Source organism: Pelodiscus sinensis, chromosome 22 (genome assembly GCF_052426305.1).
Source record: "Pelodiscus sinensis isolate ZL-2025 chromosome 22, ASM5242630v1, whole genome shotgun sequence".
NCBI classification, from domain to species: domain Eukaryota; kingdom Metazoa; phylum Chordata; order Testudines; family Trionychidae; genus Pelodiscus; species Pelodiscus sinensis.
In genome coordinates this window covers 24,548,706-24,574,698 of record NC_143073.1, presented here as the reverse complement: position 1 = coordinate 24,574,698, position 25,993 = coordinate 24,548,706, and the positions used below count along the sequence as shown (strand labels likewise).

Genomic DNA, 25,993 nt, shown 5'->3' with positions numbered 1-25,993 from the left:
TCCCCCTAGCTTAGTGTCATCTGCAAGATTCCTGAGGGTACAATCTATCCCCTCATCTAGGTCTTTAATAAAAATGTTGAACAAAACCGGCACTCCGCTAGAAACCGACCGCCAACCTGACATCAAGTCGTTGAGCACTACCCATTGGGCCCGACAGTCTAGCCAGCTTTCTATCCAGCTTACAGTTCATTTATCCAATCCATACTCCCTTAACTTGCTGGCCAGAATATTGTGGGAGTCCATATCAGAAGATTTGCTGAAGTCAAGGTATATCACATCCACTGACTTTCCCATATCCACAGAGCCAGTTACCTCATCATAGAAGCTAATCAGATTGGTCAGGCACGACTTACCCTTTGTGAATCCATGTTGACTATTCCTGATCACTTTTTGCTCTTCCAAGTGCCTCAAAATGGATTCCTTGAGTATCCCCTCCGTGATTTTTCTGGGGACTAAAGTAAGGCTGACTGGTCTGTAGATCCCCAGATTGTCCTTCTTCCCTTTTTTAAAGATGAGCACAACATTCGCCTTTTTCCAATCATCCAAGATCTCTCCCGATCTCCATGAGTTTTCAAAGATAATGAGCAAAGGCTTTGCAGTGGCATTTGCCAACTCCCTAACGACCCTCGGATGCATTAATTCTGGACCCATGAATCTGTGTACATTTAGCTTTTCTAAATAGTTCCTAACTTGTTCTTTCCCCACCAAGGGCTGCCCACCTCCTTCCCATACTGCGTTCTCTAGTGCATTTCTCTGGGAGCTGACCTTCTCCATGAAGACAGAGGCAAAGAAAGCATTGAGTACTTCAGCTTTCTCCACATCAACTGTCACTAGGTTACCCCCCTCAACCAGTAGGGGCCCCACACCCTCTCTGATCACTTTCTTATTTCTAACATGCCTGTAGAAACCTCTCTTGTTACCCTTCACATTCCTTGCTAGCTGCAATTCCAGTTATGCTTTTGCCTTCATGATAACTCCCCTGCATTCTCCAGCAATATATTTATACTCCTCCTTAGTCATCTGTCCAATTTTCCTCTTCTTGTAAGCTTCCTTTTTGTGTTTAAGCTCACCAAGGATGTCCCCGATAAGCCAATCTGGTCGCCTACCATATTTGCTTTTCTGACTGCGCATCAGGATGGTTTCTTCCTGTGCCTTCAGTAAGGCTTCTATAAAATACTAGCAGATCTCCTGGACTTCTTTCCCCTTCATATAAGCATCCCAGGGAATCCGGCCCATCAGGTCTCTGAGGGAGTCAAAGTCTGCTTTTCTGAACTCCAGGGTGTGTATTTTCTACTCTCCTTTCTTCCTTTGGTCAGGATCCTGAAATCGACCATCTCATGATCACTGCTGCCCAGGTTGCCACCCACCTCTACTTCCCCAACTAATTCCTCCCTGTTTGTGAGAAGCAGGTCAAGCTGTGCATGGTCTCTGGTTGGTTCCTGCAGCCCTTGTACCAAGAAGTTTTCCCTAACATTCTCTAAAAACTTTCTGGGTTGTCTGTGTACTGTTGTATTGGTCTCCCAACAGATGTCAGTGTGATTAAAGTCCCCCATGAGAACCAGGGCCTGTGATCTGGAAGCTTCTCTCAGTTGTACGAATGAAGCCTCGTCTACCTCTTCCACCTGATCCGATGGTCTATAGCAGACACCAACCACTCTAGGATTTCATGGTCACTTTTTACCCAAGCTGTTTGTTAAAATCAAATAAAAAGAGCTTCCCCCCAGTAACTTTCTCAGCCTTCTGAAATAAAAAAAAATGTCTCCCATGCAGTCCAATAACTTATTGGATACTCTGTGTCCTGCTATGTTCATTTCCCAACGTATGTCTGGACAGTTGAATGAAGTCCCCCATCTCCACTAAATGCCGTTTCATTAGCATGTTAAGCTCAGAGTAAGTCTACACTAGCCCCTTAGATTTAGGGAGGCTAATGAGGGCGACTGGAATTGCAAATCAATCCCGGGATTTAAATATCCCGCACTTGATTTGCATGATTTCCATTCAAATTAGTTGGCAAACCTCATTGCAGGAGGAATACTAGCTAATTCGAGTTAGGGCTTTAAATCAGAACCCCGTTTCACTGCCGCATGTAGACATGGGCAGTTACTTCAGGATAGTCAATTTTTAAAATGGCAACTGGCCAGGAACATGCAAATCAAGCACAGGATATTTAAATCCCGGGCTTGATTTGCAATTCCGGTCGCCCTCATTAGCCTCCCTAGATCGATCTAGGGGGCTAGTGTAGACGTATCCTCAGTTTGCATGTTTGCTTTACTTGCTCAATAGTCTACTTACATCTATTTGCTTCCCCTTCTGATCTGTCCTTTGTCATGAATAAATTGTGTGTGTTTTATCTAACCCAGTCTGCAATTTATTTCTGTGTCTGAAGCTATGACTATTGCCTGTCTCCCAGTCTTGACACTGTGTGTGTTCCTGGGGTAACCCCACAGGGTAGTTTGTGTCCTGTCTAGCTAGCACCTGACTGCCCAGAAGGACACTGTCTCGGCTCAATCCCCCAATCTGACACTCTGAGTGCAGAGATGGGGGTCAGCTAGAAGAATACACTCTGTAAACCCTGTCTTTGGCACTCCCAGCGACAAGCTTGTCCAGTCTCAGTCTACCTGAGATACAAGGAAAAAAATAAGAAATAAAAATTCGCTGCCTCAACCCAAGTGTACTTAAAAAGATATAAAATAAACCCTTTTCCAGGAAAGAGATCACTTGGGAATCCCCTCCCTAATACCAAGCTTTCCCCTCTGCCCCATCCTCTGCTTGCTTGGAGTAGGTTAATCAGCTTTTTTTTGCGGATGAGCAAATATGCTTTTTCAGAAGCCCCTTCCATGAGGAAGAAGGGGAATTTTGAAAGAGGGTTTTTTCCCTAAAATTTCACTCAGATCCTTGCAGTGTAGCCCCATGTGTCAGTAGCAGGTGCAAGTACAAGTCCAGGGCTGCCAGGGCCACTAGACACCCACAGGGTGAGTCCATGTCCCTGCCCAGACTGGGAGCACCTGCTACAGGTGACAAGTCACTTCAGCCTGGGGACTAGTGATAGGCCCAGCACTTGGGCTGTGACTCCAGCCATATTCACACATGGCAGAGCTTTGCCATTTGGCACAGGAAGTGCATGGACAGTCTCTGTCCTTTGTCTGTTACCTGTTAGGCCTGTGCCCCACTAGGACCAGGCTGGGTTCTGGCTTGTGCAAGGGGCAGACTGACATGCTGGAGCTTTGGCTGTTGTGTGGAGCCCTGCAGCTCCGGGGTACCCACTGTACAGCCTTGGCCAGCCACATCCACAGACACAAACTGTGTATGCATGCAGGCATACAGGCTACAGGAAGTTTTACTGGGCAGGGTGAGTTTCTCTATGGTCCATTGGGTGAGTTAAGTGTCTGTCATAAATAGGAGCTGCTAAGGAGAGTCTGACTTACCTGAAGAGTGAGGAAAGGGTTAAGCAACTGGTGATGCACCTAAGGAGGGAGTTGGGGCAGTCAGCGGATAAAAATGCAGACAGGAATTTCAACCTAGGAAAGAGGGGTTTCTCTCTCTCTCTCTCTTCCTTGTTTGAGATCAGAGCAGTTTCTCCCAGGTACTGAAGGAAATGAGAGACATTTTCTCTCCATGAATGGACTTCTTGAAATGTGTAAGTAGGGAAAAGTTTAGATAGTCCATCAGGGTTTACTGGTTTCCTTGTTTGGGGGTTTGGAAATCATGTCTGAGCTGGCTAATTATTTTTCTCTTTTGTAACTAAGGATTACAGCCCAGGGACTTTCCCTGAGTCTATGTCACTTCATGGCTATTTAACACCTAGTCAATTTACTTTGTTTGCCACAGTAGTTTTGTTTTGATAATAAAAGTGTTTTCCTTTTGTTTTGATTAACTGGAATCAGTTGATTGTTGTGTCCTTAGGGTTATGAGCCTAGTTCCTGGGGCAGAGTCCACTGTCTGTTTTCCGGGTTGCAGGTCGATCCCGTCCATTAACGATGGCCCCAGAGTGGTGCATGGAGCAGCCCGTGTGCCTCATTGAGAGCGACGACAAGGGGGCCCTGTGGGTGAACCTTGAGGCTGTGAAGATCCTGGAGACCATCACCCAGCCAGTGGTGGTGGTGGCCGTTGCGGGACTGTACCGCACGGGCAAGTCCTACCTCATGAATGCTTTGGCTGGACAGAGAAAAGGTGAGAGGCCTGGGCTGTGGGCCCCCCACCCCCGTGTTATTTCCTGGTGCTCTCTGGGGCTCGCAGTGACCTCCCTCCCTCAGGCAGCCGTCTTGTGTGTCTGCGTCTCATGGAACCTGTCCTCTCTCCCCAGGGTTCTCGCTGGGCTCCACTGTCCAGTCGCACACCAAGGGCATCTGGATGTGGTGCCATCCCCACCCCCACCAGGCTGGCCACGCCCTGGTGCTGCTCGACACTGAGGGGCTGGGAGATGCGCATAAGGTGAGCTGGCTCTGGTAGTGCGGTGGGAACAGGTAGTACCATAAAGTGAGTTGGCTGTGCGGTGTGGTGGGAACAGGTCATACCATAAGGTCACCTCCCTGTGGCAGTTTAATTTGCCCTCAAGATTATGGGGCACCTGGTGTTTGCTCTTCTGGCAGAAATCAGGGCCCTCCGGGGAGCTCAGGAACATTCAGAATTCACTAGTGCGGGTAACACCCATGTATCTGTGCACTAAGCCAGACTTCCCGCGGAGCAGCGGTCCCAGGGTGCCAAGGCAGGATCCTGCCCTACAGCCGAGATGGAAACGTGCTCCCTGTTCTGCAGTGGCTCTTCCAAGTGCCCTGAAACTCCCCTGAGGAGATGGGAGGCCTTTGGAGTGGCGGCCCTGCCTGGGGAGTGGGTCGGGGGATGATCTAGACGTGGTGGGTTTGGCCCAGGTGGCCGAGCTATGGGCCTCTCGTGTACGATGGGAGGCCAGTTCAGTGGCTTTGACAGTGCTGGGGGCTTTGCACCCCCCGTGCGCCATGGCTGGAGTCTCGCACACTGACATGATCTGCGTGAGACTGAGCTCAGCTCGTGCCCGGCCCCCTGCCCCTGTTAGAGCCAGGCACCTATGCATGTACTGCAGGAAGGGTCCCAGCCAGCCTGCCTCACAGTGACCGTGTGGCTGCAGGTGATGGAGCCAGAGCTGCCCCACGAGTGGTGCCTGTGAGTCCTGCCCTCAGCGGCCTTTGAGATGGTGCAAGGCGCCCAGGTTGTGGCTCTCCGCTTGGGTCCTGCTCTGGGAAGCTGGGCCTGAGACCAAAGTGAGCGGTTTCTGAACCGTTACTTCAACAGTCCCTCCCTTGTCAGCAGGCCTGCGTCTGGGAGGTTGTGGGGGCAGCATTTGGGTGCTGTGGACCTTTGGGTGGATACCGGGGCTCAGCCAAAGGTGCTGAATGATTCTGGCTGGTTCGCAGAGGCCGTGACACAGGGTCTGGGGTCTGGAACGTGCAGACATTGGGCTGCGCGGCACAGGGCGAACACACCGCTCCGATCCGGCACTCGCAGGGGAGGCTGAGGAGATGCGGGACAAGCAGCTGAAGCCTTTACGGGGCCATGTCTGACGGAGGCTTTTCTCCACAGTCTGCTCCCTTCCCCGGAGCAGGGCCAAGAGCTGAGGAGCCCCCGGGTTGCTGGTGTCCCTGGTGTGTTTGCACTGACCATGGGGCCGGGCACCGCTGCAGGCCGGGCGTTTTGTGCAGACTCTGCGGTGCCAGCAGGGGTGGCCCGTGGCTATAGGCCAATTTGGCCTTCAACGGTGCCCTATGATGATGTCACGGAGTGCCTGACAGTGACGTCACCCCATTGACGGCCGTGTTCTCCCTGTACCCATTTCCCCAGGGCGACCTGAAGCACGACACCTGGATCTTCACTCTGGCCATCCTGCTGAGCAGCACCCTGGTGTACAACAGCAAGGGCGCCATCGACCAGGATGCCATGAGCAAGCTGCAGTATCCTTCCCGGCGGGGGAAGCTGTGGACTGGAGAGCTTGGTGCATGCTCCTCATGGGGGGACATTGTGTCCCATGGGCAGGAGCAAGGTAGGGACCCAGCAAGGAGCTGCACAGCCTGCTCCCGGCCACAGAACCAGCCGGTTTCCTCCTGGCTTCCAACAGCAATGGGCTGGCTCTGTCCTGTGACACGTCCTGGCCTGAATCCACGTCCATCTGGGTCTAGACTTGGGGTACGTCTAAACTACATGGCTCCGTCGATAATTTAAATCGCGGCTTCATTTCCCTTTGCCATACAAACAAATCTACATGGCTCCATCAATGGAGCCATGTAGTCTAGACACAGCCTTGGAGACCCCGTCATGGGCAGGTCCTGGGGTGACGGCTGAGCATCGCTGGAGAACAGGAAGCCCTGGGGCCATGCATTGCTCTGTCATCTCCACCCACTCATCTCCCACCACGCAGACTCTGAGCAGCCTGTGGTGAAGGAACAGGACAGGGACGCCTGGGCCCGAAATTCCTGCTGAGCTGTGTGGCTGCCCAATCACATGGCTTCCCATTTGGCCCCGTTCAGGGCTGCAGGGCGCAGACTCTCCCCACACCCCACAGGTGCTGCTGGGCCACTCTGGGCTGGGGCCACTGGGGACGTGTCCGGTGAAGCAGCCCTGGCTCTGAGGTGGGCGGGACAGAGATGCAGCAGCCGGTCGCCATGCCAAGAGTTTGTCTGCGGACTTCTCTGGCTGGGCAGCCCTGTCAGTCCCCCAAGTGCCTGGCCTGAATCCACGGCTGCATGTTTGCCCTGCTGCCCCAGAGCAAAGCCAGGATGTGGCAAAGAGGCTGAGACATGGCACTGAGGGGACCTTCCCTCCCTCAGGGGTGCCCCACAGACACCCTGCACGGAGCACAGCCCTGAGAGAAAGGAGCATCTGTCAGTGGTCCTGGGCCTGCCCTCTGGGGCCTGGCCTGCCGTTTCTTCCTGCACGGTGCAACCTGGAGAGCGCTGTCGGGAGGCAGCTTGGCCTCCCTCCAGGCTAAGACCAGTCCAAGGGGATTCAAGGGAAAGGGGCCAATTTCTGCCCACGCAGCCGGAGAAGGACGGTGCCCGGCGCAATCGCTCTGCTGGGGCGGGGAGGTCGTGGTGGCCCTGGCTGGGCGAGGTCCCGGGGGCAGGTTCTCTGGCAGGGACATTGCTCCCGCCCCTGCTGAGAGCCCTGGAGCTGTGGAGACACTGGTGCAGTGAGTCTCCCTGGGCTGGTGCTGACCCCAGCTGGGTGCAGAGGCCTGCGCTCCCCGGGCCTGTGACCCCAGGAGCCAGAGGGATTGGCTGCCCTGAGCCAGGGACGGGGGATGGAAGTGCCTGTGTGGGGTGATGCCTGGGGGTTCCCATGCCTCCCCCATTACATTGTGTCCCCAGTCTCAGGAGGCCCTGGCCCCTGAGGCTCTGAGCCTGCCTCGGGGTGCTCGGGAAGGGCTGGAGGAAGCCAGAGGGATCACGGTGCCAGAGGCTGCCCCTGGAGAGGGGCCAGGAGGAAGTGAAGCGTAGCTGGAGGGAGCTCACCTGGGCGGGCGCCGCAGGGCTTCTGTCACCCTGGGAGCTGGCAGCCCAGAGGCGGCTGCATTGAGGAAGCCGGCAGCCAGCTCCCTGCCGCAAGGAGCCAGGAGCAGCCTGCAGGAGGGGCAGGGAGCTGCGCAGGAAGAAGCAGGGTGACTGGGAGAGCAAAGCTCCGAGCTGCTGAGTGGAGGGGCACTGGGTTGGTGCCTGGTGCAGAGGCCAGGCTGGGGACCCAGCAAGCCGCTGCCGGAGGGATGTGCCTATATGGGGGCTGCCAGAGTCAGTCCAGACACAGTCGCTGACAACACTCCAGAAGGGGGAACTTTACTGTGGCCTGCTGTGACAGACTGGGCCGTGTCTGGGCACAGCTGAGGGCGTCCGCTCAGGGTGAATTGCTCGAATCTGAGGCTCCTTGCAGCCCCCAGACTGGTGACCTCTCCAAACAGGCCACAAACCAGTCCCACAGAGCGCTTCAGCTGCCTGCCTGAAGCCTCACGACCAAAACCTCTCCGACACCCCAGCAATATCCGTGCCCCAGATGGCCCCGGGCCTATACACAGGTGGGGGGGGGGGGTCCTAACACCCAATCCCACCTACCCCGAACAAGTTCTGTCCGGTTCCAAGAAACCAGCCACAGATCCCTGGTCAATTTACCCTCTGGACCTTACCCACAAATCACGCTGGGCCAATCCTTTAGAATCTATATCTAAAGGTTTATTATTACAAGAAAGAAAAGCCTGAGAGTAAGGTTATTAAAGTACAGTACGTTACATGCACCGAATCTCCCAGTTTTCGATGCAGGCTCTAGCAGAGATGTTGCAGCTGCTGGTTAAAAGTCCTTATTGCACATCCTACGATCAGGATGGGTTCACAGGTCTTCCGGGCTCTTCAATCCCTGCAGTGCTGCCTCTGGGATGAAGTGCTGAGCTGAGAACAAAATGGCATCCACCACATGGCCTCTTTATACCCCCTTCCTGGCCTCTTCTGGTCTCAGCCGGTCACCTGGTCCTCAGCCTCTCTCTGCTGGCAGCTCTTAGGTCTCCGCCCTCATGCTTTAGGTGTGTCTTTGGCCCATCAAGTGCCATTGTTCCACAGGGCTTCGCTAATCAGCCTGTCCATAGCAATGCTTAACCACATTCAGAGAAATATTCAGCTTCCACGCAGATTCCTATCTACACACACAGACATTATATACTCACATAAATAGCGTACACAGGATCAGCAAACAACAAGCTCCCATTCAATAACCCACATGGCCCCCTTCTATATCATTGTTGGGGCCAGCACCCCCACCTATGGGTGCAGCAGTGATCTGGCTGCTTCCCTCCAATTCGGTAATGTGACAGCCTGGATGGAGATGGCCCGAAGGGGATGACACTGCACCTCAGGGGCTGGTGGGAATGTTACGTGGGACGTAGCTGCAGGGTTTGATTGTGGCCTGACCCAGCTGGGGAGGGGCCGGGCTCAGCTCCAGAAGGGAGGAAACATCCAGGGAAAGCCCAGACCCACGTGAGGCCAATGACAAAAATTCCATCAGTGTCTGTGGGGCAGGATCTCCGCCCTGGGCCATGGCTGGGCTGAACCTTCCCTCGGGGCCAAATGTGTCTCCCCACCCATGGACTGGTCAGACCATCTGTGACGGGGCTTTGTCTTCGCCCAGGGAGGTCTCTGGCACTCCAGCCGCCTGTGAGACCCCCCAGCTCCCTCTGCCCCTAGGGCTGGGCCATGTCCTGCCTTCCCGGCCTGGCCCAGGTGCAGTGTGGGGTTTGCACACCCAGGCACAGGCCCAGCCAGGAGGGGAAGAGACGTGTGTGTGTGTGTGTGTGTGTGTGTGTGTGTGTGTGTGCGCGCGCTGCAGCTGCCTCTAGTGCACAGGCTGCCATGGGAAGGGTTGGTCATTGGTGCTCAGGGAATGACAGATGTGCCCTGGTTTTGTGGGGGGTGGGGTCCAATGTTCCCTCATCTTTTCCATCCACGTGTGGAATAAGTTTTTGTGCTCACCGAGGCATGTGCAGACGTGCACCACCAGCAGAACCTAACTGTGGGCGCTTTGCTAATCAGCTGGGTGGCTCTTGAATGTCTCCTGAGTGGCCGCACAAGCGCACAGCTCACAGGGCGCCTGGTGGGGCCCACGCACAGGGTGCAGCCGACACTCAGTGCCTGGCTGGGGCTGGTCTGGCTGCTTTACTCCCAGCCCCTGTCACCAGCATCCCAGGGCACCTGTCTGGATTCCTTAGCTGCCTGGCCAGCTTCATGTCTGAACTCTCAGAGCACATCAAGGTGAAGGCTGATGAGGCAAAGCAGGAAGAGGAGGAGACTGCGGCTGATACTGAGTACGTCAGCTTCTTTCCGAGCTTCATCTGGACCCTGCGGGACTTCACACTGGAGCTGGAGCTGGAGGGGAGGCAGGTGACGGAGGACGAGTATTTGGAGAGCACCCTGATACTGAAGAAGGGTAAGTGCTTGGCCGAGGGTCAGGACAGGATTGCTGGGAAGTGAATCAGGTCCCAGAACGGAGGGGTAGAGGGGATGGAACTGCTCAGGGCTCGTGGTCCTTTCGCAAACGCCAGGGCAGGGCCCACCCTGGGGTGTGCAAGGGGCTCGGAGCAACGGGCTCGGAGCGATGGCTCAGGTGTGGACATTGGCATCTGTGTGAAAGTGGTTCCCGTTAACACTGAGCTGTGGATGGGGGAAGGTTCCACGTGGTGATGTCGTGAGTGTGTGACGCTCACGCGGAGCCAGGCTGAGCTCTGTGCTGACCCACGTCTGGCCTGTGCAGTGACATGGATCTGTGTGTCCGAGCGGCTGTCTGCAGGCGCTGCACAAACATGCTCTGGGGACTCACTTCACACCGAGGTGCGTCCATCAGAGAGTAGGTTCCTCTAAGCTCCGTGTCTCTAGTGTGTTAATGAGTCATGTGGGGCCCTGACAAAGGGTCACTAAAGGCAGGACAGACGACAGCTCCTGCTTCCTCTCAGCCCACGAGGGATGTTACCTGTCGAACATCGCTACTGGATTGCTGAGACTGGATTTGTTCTGAACAGTCCATGCTGACTGTGGCTTATTGCCTTGTTATCTTCTAGCTGCTCACAAACCGATTGATCATTTCTTGCACTGTGTTTCCAGGTACCAAATTTAAGATGGCTGGTCTATGTATTTGTTGGAAATAAGCCAGGACACTCTGGATGCAGGTGAAAACAAGTGGAGGATTTATTACACCAGCTGATGGAGTGACACGCAGGGGTTACCCTGGTGAACCCTGGTTAATTAACACTATACAATAGGTTATATAGTCAGCAGGTGGACGGAGGAAAAATGATTTGATAGGTCTAGCAGCAAGACGAAATGAGCACATAAGCCAATAGAACTACTAAAGATTACATAATATCTCCGCCCATTGCAGAGTAACAGCTCGTTAATTAATATACAGGTGGTTATTGTTCAAATGCCAAAACATGTCAGCAAACAGTAATAACATTTTAGTCTGCATAGATGATGATGTTGCTATAGCAGGCGGGTATGGCCTTGAGTTGGTGCAGCGCTTGGTTCCCAGGCTCATTATCTAGGAGTGAAGCAAGACAGTTAAGCACATTTTATGAATGTTATCTTGAGCAAAGTGTGTTACGTTACCAACTGAGGTTCTGTCCGAGTGTCTTAGAACGTGGTTGCTATGGTGCCCAGGGTCATCTTACTGCCTGCAGCTCTTATCCTGACTGTGGTGTTCCCAGGCCTTAATCCTAGAATGGAGTTATGCTGTTTAGAGGCCTACTAGCACATTTACGGCTGCCTCAGTTTACCCTACAGTATTCCTGGATTTTCCTTATTTCCCTTTTTGTAGATGGCGCCATATTTGGCCTTTCCCATATTTGTGATTATTTACTGGTATGTCTAGTTCTTCCTGGTCACTCCCCACACTTCATGCACTGGGATACGGACCTCTGAGATAATCACTGGACTTCCCCTCTGTCCCGGCTGTTCACTCCTCTGGCTGCAATTTCCCTCCTTCCCCCAGACTCGGACCAGTTCCCTGGTCTCTGTGTTTTTAACGGACCATGGGCCTTTGTCTCCTGCCCCCACTGACTGTGGCTGAAACTCTGCCCCACTGGCTTAGCCGATGTTTATCTGAAGATGCTCTTTGCCTTCCGTGCCATGTGGACCCATGTCAATTGGTACAGGCCCTTGGCCTGCCCCTGCCACTGTCTGTCAAATGGGATGAGATGGAGAGACTCCTTCTCTGAAAGCTGGGGGGGAGGGCTCATTTGCCCTGTGCGGGCTCCGTGTGTGCAGGACCAGGCACAGAGCTGTGGCTGGACGTGCTGTGAAGCAGCTTCATGTTCAGGTCGGCTCTGTGCGGTGATGGACGCCCTGCGCCTCTCCCCAAGGGACGCTGACTGGCCCCTGAACCCGAACGCAGACGGCTCTTTCCCTGGGCCACACGTGGGGAGAATCCGTGTGACGCTGGTCGCCAGGGCAGCGTTTGTGCGCTTCGACGGCTCCCTTTCCACCTGACACCGGCTCTCGTGTGTGCGCCATCCTGTGCCAGGCAGCCAGCGCTGTCGCCATGGCAACTGCAGTAGCACTGCTGCCGGCGCAGGACCACTCACAGCAACTGCAGTAGCACTGCCCCCTGCATGGTACCACTCACAAGAGACGCGCCTGGGCTCTTCCTGCGCCGTGTCGTGAGCCATTGGGCACAACAACTGCCCCAGGAGGGCACCCGATCCCTAGTGGGACAGAGCTTCCTTTCCCAGCACCCGGCTCCCTGCTTGAGCTCCCCTATCAGTGGCCTCGAGAGAGTAACGTGGCCCCTCAGGCCCCTCCCAACTCTGCCACAAAGACCCTTTGCCAGCCCCTCACGGGCCCTCCCTGCCCTGTCTGAGCCCCGCCCGAGGCTGCTTCTCTCACCTGCAAGGGCCTGCACAGCCTGCCCCTCTTCTGACCTCCTGGCGAAGCTGTTGGCCTCAGCCAGCGCTGCCCCGCTCTGGACCGTTGTGTCATTTCAAACTGGACAGTGGTTCGGTGGCTGTGGTGCAGAAACCACTTCTGGTGATGCTGAGTGATAGTGTCTCACGTGGTTTCCTTGGGCTCCCTAGTTTGACTGTCTCCAGCTGTGGTGTCTTGTCTCAGCCTGTGACATCTCTGGAGCAGTGATTTGCTTTCTGCTCAGTGTTTGTATCTGGCCTAATGTCACAGAATCCTGGTCCATGCCTGGGTTCTTAGGTGCTGTAGTAACACAAAGAACATCAACAGTGGGTGTGAGATTTCCCAGAAGGTAAGTTTTATTGTCTTTGAGTTACCTATTTACTTTTGGTTTGGCTTCTCTATGGAGTTTTCAACAGAAAGCCTTGAGGCTGTGTCTAGACTGGCATGATTTTGCGGAAATACTTTTAATGGAAAAGTTTTTCCATTAAAAGTATTTCCGCAAAAGAGTGTCTAGATTGGCAAGTGCCTTTGCCCAAAAGATTTCCTTTTGCACAAAAGCATCTGTGCCCAGTGTAGACACGGTTTTGCACAAGAAAGCTCTGGCAGCCATTTTCACCATCAGGGCTTTCTTACGCAAAAAATTCCTGTCCCTGTCTACACTGGCCCTCTTGTGCAAGAGGGCTTTTTCCCAAGCGGGAGCGTCAGAGTTCTTGTGCAAGAACACTGACAATCTTACATTAGATCGTCAGTGTTCTTGCACAAATTCTTGCAGCCAGTGTAGACAGCTGGCAAGATTTTGCGCAAAAACTTGCCAGTCTAGACGCACCCTTGGAGTTTGGGCTTTGGCTGAATTATTTTCTTCCTAACACAGCTTTAGTAGTTTATCCATATTGCTTTCAATACATTACCTGACCGCACAGATCTTGGTGGGGAATTGAATCCTGCTAGATATGGTGCAAGAGATCGTGCACTTTTTAAAAGTTTGTTGTGGAGTGACTGAAAGTGCATGTGCTGTGCATACAAAGCTTCTTGATGGAGGTGGGCTCTCAAACCCAGCTATGTCGAGACTGCAGGCTTTTTCAGGAGACACTTTTCTGGAAGAGATAGTCCAAAAAAAACTTCTTCTGAAAGAGCATGTCCACACTGCCAAAGCACATCAAAAAAGTTATTTGCTTTTTTGACAGATAGCATTCACACTGAATGGACGCTATCTCTCATGTACGCTGTGACTACTAAGGATGTTAAAGACTAGTCGACTATCCAATAAGCATTTGCTTCTCCATAGGCACTTCCGCAGTCCTCCTTTGAGATGTACAAGAGTGTAGATGTGCTCATAGACAGGGGATGCCATCCTTAGCACACAGGGACAGGGGCCTGGAGTAGGAGTATGGAGGCTGTTTTACCTCTGTCGTTCGCACTGGTGTGGGCACTGCTGGGAGACTGCGTCTGGTGCCCCAGCTCACAGACGTTCATAATCGGGGCAGGCCTCAGTGAAGAGGCATGAGGATCACGAAAGGCTAGAAAACCTGCCGTGCAGTGGCAGAGTCCAGGCACCGTGGAGCTCCCTTGCCAGAGAGGCTCTGGGGTGAGTCGGGGACCGTCTATTTCAGAAAGAGCTTTCCTGCCCCCAGCGGAAGGTCTGACCCGACCCAGAGGCTGGAAGGGGGCAAGACCATTGCAGCCTGGCAGGAAAGGGGTCAGTGTTCACAGAGGTAACGAATCGCTGGGCAGGTTCCCCAGGGTCGGTGGATTCTCCGTGACCGACACTTTCCCAGTCAGGGCGGCGTGTCTGCCCAACAGCTCTGCCCAGAGGTTCCCGGGGGCTGCAGGTCAGACGAGATCATCACACTGGGCCTTGGCCTTGGAGTGTGTCCCTCGGGCAGTAGTGGGGGCCACCATGGGCTGGGGGGCTCTGCTCCTTGTACCAGAGGGTCAGAGATGCCAAGGCCACTTAGCGCCACTGTGGCCTGGCCTCCTGCCTAACGGGCCCATCCACTGGCTGGCTCCGGGCAGCCGCTCCAGCCCCCGGCTTTCCACCACCTCAGCTGGCCTATGGGTGGGACATGTGCCTGGGGGTTACCGGGGGCCTGGCACGGGGCAGCAGCTGGGGATGGGCCCCCCCTCACCGCAGCAGCAGCAGGAGGCAGAGCGACCTGGCAGGCTGCCACCCTCTGCTGCCCAGTTCCCAGCCCAGTGCGCTCTGTATCACTGCAGTGGTGGGAAATGGAGCCCCAGCACCAGTGATGCAGAGTCAATGGGCTGGGAGATGCCAGTGGGGCAGAGCTCAACAGGCTGCATGGGGATTGTGGGGGGGCCCCACCTGTTGCCACCCCATGCCAGGCTCACGGCAATCCCATGGCTCACATCATTCAGGGGAAGTGGCTCTGGGCAGGGGTTGCAATAGGGGGCAAGGGGGAGCAGGTATGAGAAGGGGTAGAAGGGAGTGGGACAGTGCTTGGTGGAAATGATGTGAGGGAGGGGTGGGAGTGGGGCAGAGGCGGGCAGGACAGAGTCTGTGGCAGGGCAGTTCCCCCTGGTCCCGCACCCCCATGTGGCTGGCCCTACACCCAAGGATTGGTCTGTAGAATAAGATGAAATCCAGGGAAGACAAGAGTGAAGTTCTGCAAAATCTCAGGCACAAATGCGGCAGGTGGGCTAACTGGGGAGGCAGATGAAAGGGGCTGAGGGTACAAGCCAGCAGCGTGAGTCATGTGCGGGGAGGGTACGGCGTTAGGAAGCAGCCTGAGGTTAGAGAGCAGCGGTGAGGCTAGTTCAGCACAATCTCACTGCCCAGAGCGTGGGAGGGTAGTTAGAAAAACCAACCCAGAGAGAAAGCGCAGGCAGCCCATGGAGTTTAGAAGAAAAACATTTAGGCCACAAATGGGTTAAAAACCCACCAGCCATAATAACTGTGAGCCCAAAATGCATGTTTGTCATTGTCCCGGCCGCCTGAGCCGGGGAGGGGAAGGAGACAGCTTTTACCCAGGCCCCTTTCTCCCAGCTCACCCACGACTGGTTGGGGCAAAGGGAGACCACCTGGCATCTGGTCCTAGCTTAAAGAGACAGTTCCTGTCTTTCTCCTCCACAATGCTCAGTCCTGGGACCACTTGCTTGCTAACCCTCTTCCTCCTTACGTACCTGGGCAGAAGGTTTAAAACAAATAAAAGGAAGTTCTTCTTTGCACAGTGCATAATCAACCTGTGGAACTCCTTGCCTGAGGAGGTTGTGCAGGCTAGGCCTTTAACATGGTTTAAAAGAGAATTAGATTAATTCATGAAGGTTAAGTCCATTAATGGCTATTAGCCAGGCTGGGTAAGGAATGGTGTCCCTAGCCTCTGTTTGTCAGAGGCTGGAGATGGATGACAACAGAAAGTTTGTTTGATCATTACCTGTTCGGTTCACTTCCTCTGGGACACCTGGGACAGACAGGATGCGGGGCTGGATCAACCTTTGGTCTGACCCAGTATGGCCATTCTTATGTTCTTATGTTTCAAAACCCTTACAGGGACTGTTTGAGTGGTGGGGTGGGCTGACCATTAGGCACTCGGCCATTATGGGCATGTCACCTGCCATATTGTCTTATTCTGGTTTGTCAATCTCATTACTGATTTCCAAGTGTTTAGTTGGGAAGGTGGGAACTGAAGGAGCTGGGTTTGAGGTAAAGCCAGAATCGGCAGGGATCTGCCTTTGAGCAGCCAGGACAGGTGGATGCATTCTCAGCTGGAAGATAAAACCGTCCTGTTCTAGACTGTTTGATTCACCTCTCTCTCTCTCTCTCTCTCTCTCTCTCTCTCTCTCTCTGCATTGCTGGCTGCTCCCACTCCCTCTCCATGTAGGTCGGGGCAAGGAGGTGTTGAATTACAACCTCCCACGCCAGTGCATCCGCGAATACTTCCCCATGCGCAAGTGCTTTGTGTTTGTCCGGCCAGCCGGTGACAAGGAAATGAAGCAGCTGGAGTCGCTCCCTGACAGCGCCCTGCAGCCTGAGTTCCTGGAGCAGAGCCACAAATTCTGCCAGTACGTTCTCCAGGAGTCGAAGGGGAAGATGCTGAAAGGAGGCCACCCCGTCACTGGGCCAAGTGAGTCATGTGCATGAACTAGCAAACCAGGTGAATGTCTGTGCAGCCCCCTCCCCAGAATAAGGCCAGGAGAGCAGGTCCTCAGGCTCCAGGGACTGACGTGAGGGTAGAATGTTCCTTCCAGTCCCTAATGCCACCTCTCAGCTCCATCGTCTGGATTTGGAGGGGGGAGCAGCCCACGAAGCCTGCCTCTCCCCACAGCATGTGGAGCAGAGGGTCTCAGAAGGCAGCCAGATGTTTTGAGCAGCATGGGACTCCTCTGAATCCAGTGGCTGCCATGTGCCTGGGGGCAGGGAGGTCTGGCCATGGGCCGGGTCTGCAGCTGGTACCTCAGTGTAGCTCTGCTGGAGTCAGTGGGTCCAATCCCCCGGCGATGCATTGCTGGAGTAAATTGATGTGGCTCCATGGGATTCAGGAGGCCAGATCCCCCACCAATAACAGTGCAGCTGTGTTATCACAGAGCGCCTGCATCACAGCACCGAGGGGTTGTCAGCCTATGGTCAGGGCAGTGTGCGTGTGCGTGTGTGTGTGTGTGTGTTACCGGGAAAAGGTTTAACATCCGTGACTTTACTGCTAGGACCGGGGTCCCGTCGCAGAGGGCAACCAACAGGCTGACAGCCGCCCCAGAGTTTATAGGAAGAGCTTATTACATCTCAGATTTCAGCTGCTAAGATACAAGATTCCTTCGCAGCGGGCAGTCTAGGGAAGACTGAGAGATGCCCCAACGGATCTGTCACCTGGGAGTGACACGATCCAAACGCTGAAGCTCTTGCTATACCTGTCCCTTATGACTGGCTGAAGTTCTTTTAAATTGTGCTTGGTTCTGTTACAGCAACTGAAGGAGTCAGGTTAAAGCTTAAACAGTTACTATTTTATTGTTACAGGGTAAACTTAGTTGTTAAATGCTACTGCTGTGTTACAGATAACACAGCCACTACAAAGGACAGGACAGAAATTACACTAATAAGTCACTTACAGGTACCATGAAACCCTTTTGGTTCTCTGAGCTGTTATTAAATGCATGCAAAATAGACATCAGCAGGTATATATATTCTCACCCCTGCGTTCCAGACCTGGCATGGCCAGCGTCTTTCTCTCAATCCCTTGGGAAGAAGTAGGGTGAGGTTGGGCATCCCACAGACCTCGGGAGACAATCAATACCTGCCAGCAGGTGTAGATGATTGGAGCTCAAATGGGGTGGGCTACTAAACCCCTCTTTATGCCCCTTGGATCACGTAGGCTTCTTCCTGGTCTCAAGTGGCCAATTAGGAAAAATGGCTTTGAATGCCAAGTTTCCCACGAAGGGTGCAAAGCATAATTCACACCTCGGAAAATGCAGACAATGGGCACTTCTAGTATGTGATGGGCAAAGATTCCTCTCCTGGGACAGAGCTGGTGTGTCAATTACTGGTACTAACCATCAGGGCAACGGGAGGCCTCCCAGTCGTCAGCTAGCCGATTTACTGTCTGGTTTCTGTTTATGGTAGAGTCAGGGACAGGCAGCACATCTGCGTTCCCAGGGCATCAAAGGCTGACTGCCTTTCTCTTGCTCTCTGGGAAGGGGGGGCGGAAAACAAGATGGGGTTCATGTCTGGCTACATTCCACCCCCTTGACACGCCTCACTATGTCCCAGAATGCAAGATGGCGGTGATGCCAGCACCTTTTGCCCTCCTTGGAGGAAGCTAAAATCGCCCTATTGGCAGGGTCTGATCAGATAATTTTGGATCAAGGGATTGATTAGGATCGCTTCCCAATGCCATATACCAGATTTGTGCAGAGGAGGTAGCAATGTACACAAAACGCCTAACAATACATAGAAGCATGCAGCAAGCAATTACAACAAGTAAATGGTTAATATAGTATTTACAATAGAGTGAAGGAATGGAGTTAACGAAAGTCCTAGGTGTTGGGCTAGCCAATCTAGCCATGAGGCTTTTTGTTCTCAATTACAGCGTGTATTATTTTAACAGCGCCCTTTATACCGAATGCATCTTGTTTAATTTGTAAGCAGCAAGATTGGTTAATTATTGCACATACTCCCCCCTGCTGGGCTAAAACTGCATCTAAGGCTATTCACTAATGCCTTCTCCAGCTTAGCTACTCCAAGCCAGGGCAGGAATGCGCGAGTGAACTGGTGAAAAGTATGTAGGGCGTTCTATAAGGGTGTTCAGGGGGAATCTTCTTGGCATCCGGTGCAGGAAACTTCCAAGGTTAGTGAGACCAGGAGCCATAATGTGGGGGTGTACTGTGAGTCCCCCAGGGGCAGCGTGCCCCAATGAGCAGTGCCCTATTTAATTCAGTGGCAGATACTTGTAGGCTTTCTGCCTGCAAATGAAAGAGTCCTGGCTCTTCCTTTAGAATAGGGGAGTAGGGTCTCTTATACCACCCTGTTCCAGTGAGTCCTTTCTTTGGGGTATGGTGGGTAGCACAGTAACTATCATTAGCGGCTGTACAATGCAAGGCAAGCAGCAAGTCCTGTAGGACCTGGTCCGCTGCAAAAAGCTCTGCCCTAGCACACTGGTTTGGGAGTAGGGTGTTACTGGTTACCAGTGTGGGGTTGTATATTTGACCGGTGTTAGGAATTATGAATAATGACTGATTGTACCAGGCTTTTCCCTCCAGGTACTGGCTGAAGTTTAGGGGAATAATGGTAACATTGCTAGATAGTGGTGTGCCACCGTGGGAGATGTTATATCCCCAGCACCTTAAGGGTTTTTGGTGGGTTGCACTGGGATAGACATCCCAGACTTTTAATTTCTCATTAAAACTTACAATGTGGGTACAGTGCTGATCCCCTAACCACCCAAGGTGGGGTCCTGTACCATTTTTGTTCTCAAAGCAGATGGGGCATACTTCCCTGGAGATTCCTGTTATATACTCCAGAGGTTGACCCCGTGGTGTAGGTTGCCATTGTCCATGCCACCCCCAAGTTCCTTTCCCAGAGCCATTCCAAAGATCCTGGTGGTCGGGGTCGCTGTTGTTGAACCAGGCTGGTCCCCATCTGAGGATGTCGCTCTTGTTCCACTAGCTGTTCAAGTTTAGAGGAACAAATTAAATCCCTAGTCCTGTGGAAAAGTTCAGTAGTGTACACGTCCAACACTCCGTGGCACCAGTTTGGATAGCATTCTGGAAAGGGTGTCTGGGAATGGCAGAGGCTGCTGTGGCCACAAGGAACGTTACAACGAGTCCAAACATCATGCTGTCCCTCATATCGGGGTCTGCCACACAACCAAGTTTGATTCTAAAGGAAAGCACAAAGTCAACCGGTCTTGGATATAATCTAAGCCTTAGTTATAGTTATTGGCATCCTTCGGGTCAGGTAGGCAAAGACGATTCCTGAGACAATCTCTACTCCAGTCAAAACATATTTCCTTCTTTGACTGGTGGAAGGTAATGAGCCAATGTAATCAATTTGCCAGTTTGCCCATTACCAGTTTTAGCAAGGAGGGTGGCCTTGTTCACTAAGCCTCATACCTCCTGGTCCTTTTTCTTAAGCATATTCCTGAAAAATCTGAGAGTTGCTTTAACTCTCAGTACCCATCCTTAAGGGAATCTAGCTGTGTCTGGGTACTGAGGGACATGCGTTTCTACCTCTCCACTTCTGCAGCAGAGGCTTTTACATTTTGCAGTTTCATATTTTCATTCTTATATTCAGTCAATTTGAGGTTTTCCATAAAAGCCAAACTGCAGCTGCTTCCCTCTTCATTGGAGCCAAGGGTTTATATATCCATAAGTAGTTAGCCAATTGGTCTTCTAGGTCTGAAGTTGTATGGACAGCAGCTAACACTTGATCAGACCAAGGGCTATGCCCGAACCTTTGCAAGATTTTGTTCAAAAGGGGTAACATCCTTTGCAAATGCCAATTTCTCAGTCTTCTCTCTGGGAGCCTTCTTAAAAGACTGCTTACATTTAAACATTTTCTAGTATACCCAACCTCCTATTGGGACTAAAATAGCAATACCAATACCTCCTTTTTTTCCCTCTTTCTTTCAGGAGATAAGGTAACACGTCACATTTATTGAACATACATAGATCAATCGATACTTATCATATGCATATGATACATTACACTCATCTACTCTTACACACCCACAAGCACACTCCGTCTTGTTGTTACCAAAGGTTGCTCCCCCTTTTTTATCTGTTCTCACATTTAGCATTGTGCAAACATAAATCCTTTTAGATTCTCATTTTTATGTTTGACTCCTTTTCCCCATCTTTCTTTCTGGAGGGCTACAATTTGATCTTTCTGATCTCAGGTAGTTTGCTGATCAAACTTAGCTATTACCTGCAAAGCTTCTTTGTGCTGCCAGCTAGGGCATTTGCATCACAAAGGAAATTACAACCTGTTGTGGCTCCTGGAGCCTCCACAGCATTTTAATTTGTTTGCAGTTTTTACCCCTTCTACAATATACATGGCATGTCACAGGAAAATGTGCAATCTTTGTTTACAACACTACTTAGCCACATTGAACTTTGCATAGGGTGTAACTCTTTCTTTATGCTTACGGTTTTCCTGTACTTTCATTAAACAACTTGGACTGAAATGGTCTTACTGAAAGTAAACCAAACCAATTTGTTTTAAAGCTACAGACAAGATTACTGGACCTTGAGAACCTCATTTATTTACACTATATATATGTATATTTACACACAGATACACATACATTCTCTCTGAACCTTTCTTACACTATTTCTACATAGCTGTACAACAATTGCATTCCCTTTTTATTCATTGGGGTAGTTAAGTTCCAATAGAACCCCCTCCCTTTAGAGTTCTTTTAGCAGTATCTATAATCAAATGTACTGATTTGAGTCAAATTTGCCTAGATTATTTACAGACATTCCTTTGGAGAAAAGGCCCATTTTTCCTTCAGAATGGCTGCAAAGAAACCACAATTTTCTATCTACACCATTTTAGCATTTGCACAACTGCTCAATTCTCTCCATTCTCTGTAGAGTTAAATTCTCTGTGGGTTTTTCTTTTCTTAAAACACTTTCTTATCTCTAAAAATAAAAAAAACTGACCTTGTTTCAGATATTACTCTTCATAGAATCATAGGACTGGAAGGGACCTCGAGAGGTCATCGAGTCCAGCCCCCCGCCCTCAAGGCAGGACCAAGCTCCGTCTACACCATCCCTGACAATCTAACCTGTTCTTAAATATCTCCCGAGAGGGAGATTCCACCACCTCCCTTGGCAATTTATTCCAATATTTGACCACCCTGACAGTTAGGAATTTTTTCCTAATGTCCAATCTAAACCTCCCTTACTGCACTTTAAGCCCATTACTCCTTGTCCTGTCCTCAGTAACCAAGAGGAACAAATTTTCTCCTTCCTCCTTGTGACACCCTTTTAGATATTTGAAAACCGCTATCATGTCCCCCCTTAATCTTCTTTTTTCCAAACTAAACAAGCCCAGTTCATGAAGCCTGGCTTCATAGGTCATGTTCTCTAAACCTTTAATCATTCTTGTCGCTCTTCTCTGTATCCTTTCCAATTTCTCCACATCTTTCTTGAAATGTGGCGCCCAGAACTGTACACATTGTAAGTATTGTTTTAAGGATTTAGATTTCCAGTGCATGTACTTACTGCCTTTTTCTCAGTTCTACCACAAGGCCTTCAATCTGTCTGTTACCTGCCTGCTTGTCTGGGCCTGATCCTGTTTTCCTTGCTAAATGGAAAGTGGCTCCTTTCCACAAACTCAGACTTTGTCCCATTCTTTAACTTGCAGGAAGTTCTATGCTTACAGAACTGCACCCACAACTCCTCAGGATTTCCCCAGTCCTTTTCTAACATTTCTCTATCCCATTTTGGGTTGCCTCAACCTTCCTGGGCAAACTCTTTCTCTATACCACTAAAATCCATGTCTATCATGACAGGCTTCATGCTGCTGTATGTGAACCAGTGGCACAATCCTGCCGACTACGCCAATTCTGTCAGCCGATGGCCAGGACAGTGTGTGAGTGTGTGTTACACCCAAGTCTTCAACTGCTGAGACGCAAGGTCTCGTCGCAATGGGCAGCCTAGGAGGCTGGAGGGTGCCCCGAAAAAAGAGTTTAATGTCTGTGACTTTACTGCTAGGACCGGGGTCCCGTCGCAGAGGGCAGCCAACAGGCTGACAGATGCCCCGAGGTTATAGGAAGAGCTTATTACATCCCAGATTTCAGCTGCTAGGATACAGGATCCCTTCGCAGCGGGTAGTCTAGGGAAGACTGAGAGATGCCCCAATGGATCTGCCACCTGGGAGAGACACGATCCAAAATGCCCAAGCTCTTGCTATACCTGTCCCTTATGACCGGCTGAAGTTCTTTTGTTTGTGTTCGGTTCGCATACAGCAGCACGGGTTCAAGTCAGAAGCTTGACACGCACTGGCTTATTTGTAGGAGAAAGAAAGAGAAAATAAAATAAAAGAAACTTGGTTCAATATATATATATTTATATTTAAAAAGTGAATGAGGGCACCCACTTATTTCCAAAGTTTATAGCTCCAATCACCTACCCCTGCTGACAGGTATTGATTGTCTCCCGAGGTCCATGGGACGCCCAACCTTGCCCTACTTCTTCCCAAGGGATTGAGAGAAAGATGCTGGCCACGCCAAGTCTGGAACACAGGGGTGAGAATTGTACCTGCAATGTGTTTTCTTTATGTGCACACTTTAATTGTCACTCTATTATAAGTTTAGTTACTTTATTATAGTTTCTTAAGTCAAACTGCTTCATTTTTATTGTAAACTGCCTTTGGTAAGGTGATTTAGCTATAAACTTTGGAAATAAGTGGGTGCCCTCATTCACTTTTTAAATATAAATATATATATATATTGAACCAAGTTTCTTTTATTTTATTTTCTCTTTCTTTCTCCTACAAATAAGCCAGTGCGTGTCAAGCTTCTGACTTGAACCCGTGCTGCTGTACCCAAACTGAACACAAACAAAAGAACTCCAGCCGGTCATAAGAGACAGGTATAGGAAGAGCTTGGGCGTTTTGGTTCGTGTCACTCCCAGCGTGCAGATCTGTTGGGGCATCGCTCAGTCTTCCCTAGATTGCCCGCTGTGAAGGGATTCTGTATCCTAGCAGCTAAAATCTGAGATGTAATAAGCTCTTCCTATGAACTCTGGGGCGTCTGTCAGCCTGTTGGCTGCCCTCTGTGACGGGACCCCGGTCCTAGCAGTAAAGTCACAGATGTTAAACTCTTTTTTCAGGGCGCCCTCCAGCTTCCTAGGCTGCCCACTGCGATGAGACCTTGCGTCTCAGCAGTTGAAGACTTGGGTGTAACACACACGCACACACTGCCCTGACCATCGGCTAACAGGGGTCAGAGGCTTCCTGTTGAAAAGAGAGTCATTTACGTGCGTTAAAATCACCCGCTGGCTCGGGTGGGCTTGGAATTCTCTCTGCTTCATGGGAGTGGGGAGAACAGCCTGTGGCTCAAATCTCAGGTCATCTGAGAAGGGTTTCCCACAATGCAGCCCTTCCCCAAAACAGCATTTGGCAAAATCAGAGCATCTTTTGGCTCAGATCTGAGCCTAGACTGTGACTCTGATGAGAGGGGAGGATCCCACAGCACAGGGGTGACTGCTGGGGAGGGATCAAAGGAGGGCACCAGCCAGGTGACTGCCCTCCCTATGTGACTCCCCCCCCCCAACCCTCCACCCAGGGGAGCGAGGGGCAACCTCTCCAGCCAGGCCCTGCCCCTCATATTCCCCGTCACCCTGCCCCCACTCCAACCAAGACCCTGCTCTTCTCCACTGGCTCCCAGGCACATCGCTGGCTTCTGGCCGGTGAGTGCAGGCGCTGCGTCTGCCCCGCCCCCAGGTGATGCCGCTGGAAGCCGGGGAGCCCTTATTGGTCCTCTGAGCTTGGGCCACATGGGCTGCTGGCTCATTGCCCCTCCCCCTACAGCATTCACCTCACCTCGACTCCGCAACTCACTCAGTGGGTGCAGGGACTCACAGCCCTTTGGCCACTGATGCCGAGGGTGAAGGGAGCAGCGTAGGCCAAGCTGATTGGCCCAAGAGAATCACATGGGCCGGTGCCGAGCAGAGCGGTGCAGCTGACACAAGGGGCTTTCCAAGCCAACATGCCCCAATAAGAACGTGACACACGGGGTGGGGGAACGTGCTGAGAACCGGTGAGTCACAGCCCAGCCCCTGGCAGGTCATGGAAACGGTTTGGGCCCGTCCCCTCCTGTCCGTTTGCATCCTGCAGAGGCTGCTGGGGAGAGTCGCCCTCCTCTGGGACCGGCACTTCTGAATGAAAAGTGACACAGGAAAGTGCCCAAAGGCCACGTGCAGACTCGGGCCGCACTTCAGAGCTGTAGGAAGGAGACAGGCCCCGCCCCTTCAAGGGAGTTAGACACCTTCCTCCTCTCTGGTACTCCCAGCCCATCTCCCTGTTGTCAGAGCAGTGGAGGTGATGGGGAATGTGGAGCAGTGACAGAGCAGTGATGTGCAGTGGTCAGAGCAGTGGTGAGAAGCTGTCAGAACAATTTTCACCATTCGCAGAGTTTCCCAGAGCGGAGCTGTGAGCTGAGCCGGGGTTTGGATTCAGTGACAGCGAGGGGCAGTCCATGTGCTAGCTGAGATCAGGGCCCTTTGTGCCTGGCGTTTCACAGACTCACAGGCTCTGCACCACACAGCTCAGTTTCATGCCACGTTACAATAGGGAGCTGATCAAGGGTGGAGGCTCGGAGCGAGGTGGAACATGGGAGGTGACAGTCTCTTAGCAAGTGCCGTCGTGTGTGTGCAGCTGTCCAGGAACGTGCTGTCGCAATCCCCGTGCACAGAACGGGGGATCTCTCACGTCGTTAATATTAATCACCTTGCTTAAGTGCTGGCTCAGGGCCAGGCTGCTCAGCACCTCCCAGGACGGAGTCTTCAGTGACTTAAATGGACACAAATTAGAGACAGTCAAGGGGGGAGCAAAACCCGACCAAAGGGTGAGAGAGTCTGGCCTGTTGGGAGGTTAAAGCGTTGGGCACGTTCGGACTTGGGAGAAGAATAAGAAGGACCCGAGAGCAGCCCCTTAGCAATAGCGCTAATGCTCCTTGTAGCACCCACATTCCTCCCCCCACCCCCGCCTTTCTCTCTCATCCTTCATCTCCTCCTGCACCCCCGGGGCCAACCCAGGCCAGGCCTCATATAGCAGCCACTCTCAGCGTCAGTCTTTCCCATGGTGCCCCCGTGTCTGGAATGGCTTTCTGCAGCCCGTGTGCCCAGGGCCTCCCTCCCCCTCACACTCACTGCGTTCTGCTTCCTTCCCACACTGCTCAGCCCCGTCCCATCTCCTCCCTCCCTTCGGCCTCACTTGCCGGCTCCTTCTCTGTCGGGTGTCCCATGGCCCGTGAGCTCCTGAGGGCAGGGCGCAGGGACAGGGCTGGCTCTGAGGGGCCAGGCTCACTCCTGGCGCTTGGACGTCAGAAGGACAGGAGCTGCCACTGGCATCGGCCCCCCAGTGACGTGTCCATGGGGGCTACTCAACCAGGCAGGGCAGGGCCCAGGGCCAGTGCAGAGCT

General features: G+C 52.2%; 1 protein-coding gene across 1 annotated transcript in view; it reads left to right on the top strand.

Annotated features, from left to right (window-relative positions):
• LOC149521869 (guanylate-binding protein 1-like) overlaps positions 1-25,993 on the top strand; it is a 125,701-nt gene that overhangs the window by 43,158 nt on the left and 56,550 nt on the right. Inside the window, exons 5-9 of the mRNA XM_089772591.1 lie at positions 3,958-4,170; positions 4,304-4,431; positions 5,815-5,924; positions 9,725-9,930; positions 16,235-16,477. Coding sequence (XP_089628717.1) covers positions 3,958-4,170; positions 4,304-4,431; positions 5,815-5,924; positions 9,725-9,930; positions 16,235-16,477 — 900 coding nt within the window. The remainder of the gene's footprint in view (positions 1-3,957; positions 4,171-4,303; positions 4,432-5,814; positions 5,925-9,724; positions 9,931-16,234; positions 16,478-25,993) is intronic.